The sequence below is a fragment of the Carassius gibelio genome, chromosome B1, assembly GCF_023724105.1.
Source record: "Carassius gibelio isolate Cgi1373 ecotype wild population from Czech Republic chromosome B1, carGib1.2-hapl.c, whole genome shotgun sequence".
NCBI classification, from domain to species: domain Eukaryota; kingdom Metazoa; phylum Chordata; class Actinopteri; order Cypriniformes; family Cyprinidae; genus Carassius; species Carassius gibelio.
The window spans coordinates 25,085,423-25,091,484 of NC_068396.1; the positions used below are offsets into that span (position 1 = coordinate 25,085,423).

Sequence of the window (6,062 nt, forward strand, 5' to 3'; positions counted from 1 at the left end):
GATGTGGAGAGGTACATTAATATTCAAAGTACAATTTTTCCTTAGAAATTAACATTTCTTTTTCAAAAGTGAAGACATAATTCTTTTCTTTTGAACTTTCTTGAAAAAGTATTATGGTTTCCACAAAATAAAAATATTAAGCGGCAAAACTCTTTTTAGCATAAAATCATAAAAATAAAAAAATCTGATTTCTGAAAGATGCTGTGACACAGAAGACTGAAGTCATGGTTGCTGGAAATTCAAATGTTCTATCACAGGAATAAATTATATAAGTAATAATATTTCACAATATATTACAGTGTTACTGTTTTATAAATGCAGTATTGTTGAGCATAAGAGACTTCTTTCAAAAACATACAACAATTTTACAGACCCCAGACTTTTGAAAGGCTGTGTAATCTATATAATCTTTAAACTGTTAGCTGATTAAGCACTCCTGAAGTGTTTACATGGCTACACAATTAGATTCGTCTTTGTCTCTTGTCCTTCCAAGGACCTTCACTTGACCTTGCATGTGAAACGTGTATTAATGACTTTAGCTGGATTTAAACATAAGAAATCAACACTAAACTGACAAATCTCCTGTCTTTAAATGTAAATGTGTTCTTGGCAAGGGAACAGTCTCTTCGTCTCCTACTGATGTGAGGGAGAGGAGGCTCATGGATAATTAAATCCAGTCTGAGTCACATTCCATACTGAGAAGATGATGTCACCACTGCGCATTCAGGGCTTCAGACAGTGAGGGAAGATAACAGTGTGGGATATCCTGCACTGAGGTGCCAAATCACAGAATTAATATTGTGCTGGTGTGACATTTGAGTCAAATTATTTCACCTGAAAATCAGGTGATGTGATTCATCAAAGTGTGTCAAACATTCAGTCAAACCTTAAAACACTGTTTATAGTGGTTTCTTTTGAGTTTTTTAATCTGTCTTAAATCTCTTTCTTTGTAGGTCTGAACTCACAGACTGCAGTTATTACCTTGATCTCTCCATCATTGGCAAAGTGTCCCAGGGCAGCCATGATTTTAGGAATTGAAGAAGAAAGAGTTTCCTGCACAGTCTCCTCCTGACGTTTAGTGATCCGTGTCAGACATGGCAGCAGATTCACAAGATACGGCCTGAGAAAAAAAAATCATGCATGTTAACTAACTGTAGCATGATTTTCATTTTTGTAATCACTAACCCAATATCAGTTTCATTTATTCCTGAGCAGACCAATAGAAGTAACTGACTTTAATTCAATAAGCATACCTGCATTTCTGAGGACGCACTAGGTGAGCAAGCTCAGCAAACCTCCACAAGGCTGCCCGCAGGCTCCGAGAGGCAGCGTTCTGTGAAAACAGACAGAGTAGTGCTTTATAAGTGAAAACAAGACCGCTGTACCTACCAAAACTATACACTAGGCCATATCCAAAAACACTCTCCCCTAGAGAAAACCATTAATAAACCATTGTTTGCACCAAGAGCAAAACAAAATGAATCGCATACCAACTGTCTATTTGCAAAAAAATGTAACTCTTATAACCACTACAGAAATATAACCAATCAGACAATATATTCCTTGTGCTCAAGTCCAATATTTCATTACTGAACTCTCTCTCTCTCTCTCTCTCTCTCTCTCTCTCTCACATATCCACACACACACACACACACACACACACACACACATACACACATATATATATATATATATATATATATATATATACATATTTGTTACTCGTGAAAATACATCCAAATCACTCAAAGATAATGCAATCTGGTTCACCTTTTTAATCTCTTTGTACAGTTCCAGCTGCAGCCTGGGCAAGTTGGAATCCATCAACGCCTGCAGACGTTATATCACAATATATTACCATTGTAACCATCATTAGTCTCCCAATTAATATATATGAGACATATAAACTGTACATGACTTACTTTGATGATTTTGTTGAGGCACTCATCTGCCACCATCCTGACGTCAGACTCCTTGTCGTCGCTGCACAACAAGAACATTTCCATCGCAATTCCGAGAAGTTTCTGGAACTCTGGAGATGTCCTGAAAAAGTTACAGTGAAAGGACATACATTACAAGCACAGTGGTGACAAAAATACTAGTATTCTGCAAACAAAAATGCAGGCTAAAACTTTCAAATTAACAGCGGCCCAGATAGAATATTTGCATTATGTGTATTATGTCCCAATAAAGGCAATGTGACTTTGCCACTCACTCAGATTATAACAGAAAATAAGGAGACTTCACATCTGGGTGTGGTCTGTTCCTCTTTAAATCCAGCTGTTAATATCAGCAAAATCACCTTAAACACTAACAGCTCCAAAAGAATGCCGTTCTGTTGTTGTGAAGCTGTTGAGCAATCTAGCAAGTATACTACTGGCCAAAAAAGTAAATGCTAACTGAAAAACAAGGTTGTGGATTTCAAAAGTTAAGCAAAGAAGGAATCCCCTTGAGTCTGATGCATCAGCTTCAGACTGAGCTGTTTAGCATTAGGATGAGCACAGCAAGGCCAGTAAAGCCAAAACAGTAGGAAATGGGCTGTTCCAATCAAAAACATCTGCACAAGCTTTTTAAAAGTTTACTGCCATTGTTGTTCCAAACAGATTTATTTTTTGTATTCAAATGTAATCAAGCTAAGAGAACTGGACTTTGAGAATTGCAAGCGTGCTGGCACTTGCATTAATATTAGCTAAGCCACTTGTAATAATTCAGGATGTTTCATCATGAATACCCTCACTAAATTTGCATTGTAAGGGTGAAAACGCCAGCCTAGCCTCAGCGTCAACAAGCTTTTGTCAATGACTCATAAGACGTGACCAAATCTGATTATCCTTAATATGATGTGTCCGTCCATTGACCATTGCATACCTCAGCGACTGTGCCACGATGTTTTCACATATCGTCAGGCAATGAGTCACTCGGTCCTTTTTGGTTGTAGCAAGGTCTTTTTTTCTGTAAGAAAACACAATATCACTGGAAATGCCATGAAAACAAACATCAATGAATTTATCATGAATTTAATAACATTTGATTAAACACATGAATAACATCTCTAGCAGATATTTTCTTCATAAATATACAACTCGTATGCAGCTCAACATGATTAGAAATAGAAGCAACTGAGTTGTAAATCTGACATTAATCTGTAAAGTCAGTGAGTATATTAAGCTGGGCCACAGTAGTCAGCCAGATACTGTTTATTTTCCAATACTGATTACCTAAATCCATTAGGTGAATGTAATCTTGCTAACAGTGCAACAATAAAGCTGTTCTTCTGGACCACAGCACATGTAACATCACTGTTCAGTGTTCACTCGTGGTGATCTACAACAAATCTGGATTTATTTTAACACAACCCAACGACTTCAGCAGTGGAGCGTTCATCCTTGAAAAACTAAATATGTAATAGGTCATCTATTACAGTGGCTTACGCATGATCACTTATAAGAGGCTTGGCAGATAGGTCCCTTAACATCCAAAATAGTACCAAACAGTTAATTTTGGGACATTTTAGAATCATAATCAGATTTATTGCCAGGAGTTTTTACACATACAAGTTAGGTTTTAGAGACAGAAGCTCCACGGTGCACTTTCTTTTTTTCTTAATCCAGAATAATGTCAGTCTGTCTCATTAACAGAACATTAATTTATTACTTTTCATGAATTGCTCAGTGCTGATCGAATGTAAAGTCAACTATTCAAATGATTCTGGTGTCTAATGAGGAAATCGCTTCAATGTCTGTAACCTATTTATTTACAGGTACTTATTTTTTACAGTGCATTTATTCTATATATATCGAAATAAATCAGTTATGATCACTAGAATATCTTTATTTACTTTTCTCTTTTATTAAAATTATATCACATTATAATGAACACTTCACAAGAACTGAAATACATATTCAGCTCATAAAAAGCACCAGTAAATAAAATGGCTTTTGCATATAATAAGTATGCAACAGACAAAACTTGGTGATTTCGCAAGATTTTCAGTATGACTGTGCATGGTGACGATTTAATACATGAAGCCGAAACCTGCCTTGAGTTAATCTGTCAGTGTGGATAATACATTTCTGACATATTTTTTTGCCTCTGATGCATTCATGGAAGAAAAAAAACGTTTTGTAACGAAGTGTTAAAATCGGGAGATGAACAGATTCTCAGAAAATAGCTACTTAATTTACACACAAACATTTCCCAGTATGTGTTTTGTTGCAGCGATCAAGAATTATTCATTATTAGCGATTTCTTGCTTTCTTTATACGCAACAGCGTTCTCCATGGTTTTCTAGACTGTTTTATCTCGAAACTGACCCTGAATCAAACGAGACTGTCTAATGTGTTAAGCGTCAAGTGATTTAAGCCCCAGACAACAACAACAACAACAACAACAACCACCAGCTTTATACTAGAAAACACACAGTCCTCCTGCATCTGATGACAGTTACTATAGCGACTGTCTCGGGTGATGTCAGCAGCCTCAAGATGATGATGATGATAAAGAAGAAGCTCAGCACTCACTGTTTCTGGACGAGCTCCTCGGCCGACAGCGGGCCTTGCTGCTGCTGGAATGATTTGAGCGACTCGAACGCTTTCATCAGCTTCTCCATGGTGGCCATGTTATCAGAAGCACTGGTCTGGATGGAGCCTGACTGGAGAGCTGGTAATATTTACAAACTCAACAGCACTGCCAGTCTGAAAGCTCTGCTGTTGTGCAGAACGCCGAAGGGAAACTGAAGCTGTCGTCGAGGCCGGATACCGCTTACAGTGGCCAAAACCCCCTCAAATCCGATCTAATTTCCACTCAACATCCGATTATGACCGATATTCAAACCAAATAATCAGAAGGTAGTTGAAAACATATCCAGTTCTGAAAGCCATCTTAAAGCAGGGTTAAGGTAGCCACGGTTCTGCTGTATTTCCGGGTTAATAGAACTCCTGTCAAAATTAAAGTCCTCTTTCTCATAATAAAATATTTTTACGACGACACGTTTATATCTCTAGCGTGTTTGGGTGACATGATTTTAATTCCAATACAAGATATCGCCAGATCAATTCCTAATGTTGGATCTGACTTGACTTCAATCACTGCTGTATGCAAAATGTATGTAATATGGAAAATGAACAAATTTGACACACTTTTTTTAAGTTGTGTCTTTGTCTATTTATCTTTTCATGAAAAAGTTTGAAAAGAAAAATAAAGATTTTTTTTTTTTTTTTTTTTTTTGGGACGTAAAGCATAAAAAATAGGCTGATGTACAACACATGTTTGCAATTATCCACCAACTTTGAAAACTGCAATCTGTCCATAGAAGAGCTAGACAGCAGACTAATGAGTCTGAATGAGGGTTAAAAATATAATATAGAGATCATGTGTAATCTAATGTGTAATTTAGCAGGTGTGATGTTATAATTTCCTGTGTGAATACTTCTTTATTCGGGAATAAAAAGTAAATCACACAGAAATCACATACACAAATGTAAAAATAATTTGAAATAAATGTGTTTGTGAATGTTGCCTCAGTTAATTAAGAAGAGGCATAGTAATTTAGCATATAACAGTATAAAATATCTCGCATGACTTGCAGATATATTACATTTGTCTAAGGATTGTTTAATTATGTCAAAAAGAGTGGGAAAAGGCATTAGAATAATACTCTATGCTTCCATGGCTTAAAAAATTAGCATTTAATATTCATGTTCACAAATGTATTGTTTTTTGACTTGACATGACAAGTCGTTCCAGTTTTCTTGGTTTGGTCGGCCAGTTACAATCTCTACACATTCTTCAGATCCACTATTAGGTTCTCCTGTTGCCCAGTACCTGAACATAAAAGTTTTAATTAGAACAAACTGTAAACGCTGAGTTTCGACATTAAAAAAAAAAAATTGGCTCAACATAATGTAATGTTGTTATAATAACATAATAATATATATATGTGTATGTAAAAATCTGATCTCACTCTTTGATTACTTCAGTGTTGTCCACCCATTTCCACACTCCCTCTGTAACATTTTCAGAGAGGCCATTCAAACATTAATTTCGAAATCAGATATGAATTC

The 6,062-nt window shown here is 36.1% G+C and overlaps 1 protein-coding gene across 6 annotated transcripts in view; it reads right to left on the reverse strand.

The window, feature by feature from the left end:
• htt (huntingtin) overlaps nucleotides 1-4,917 on the reverse strand; it is a 41,145-nt gene extending 36,228 nt beyond the window's left edge. For all 6 annotated transcript variants that reach the window (XM_052545468.1, XM_052545466.1, XM_052545469.1 and 3 more), the window contains exons 1-6: nucleotides 4,521-4,917; nucleotides 2,869-2,952; nucleotides 1,923-2,043; nucleotides 1,771-1,830; nucleotides 1,254-1,333; nucleotides 982-1,120 (exon numbers count right to left, since the gene is read on the reverse strand). In XM_052545468.1, the coding sequence (XP_052401428.1) occupies nucleotides 982-1,120; nucleotides 1,254-1,333; nucleotides 1,771-1,830; nucleotides 1,923-2,043; nucleotides 2,869-2,952; nucleotides 4,521-4,618 (582 nt within the window). In that variant the 5' untranslated portion in view covers nucleotides 4,619-4,917. The remainder of the gene's footprint in view (nucleotides 1-981; nucleotides 1,121-1,253; nucleotides 1,334-1,770; nucleotides 1,831-1,922; nucleotides 2,044-2,868; nucleotides 2,953-4,520) is intronic.
• Nucleotides 4,918-6,062: the final 1,145 nt, after the last annotated feature.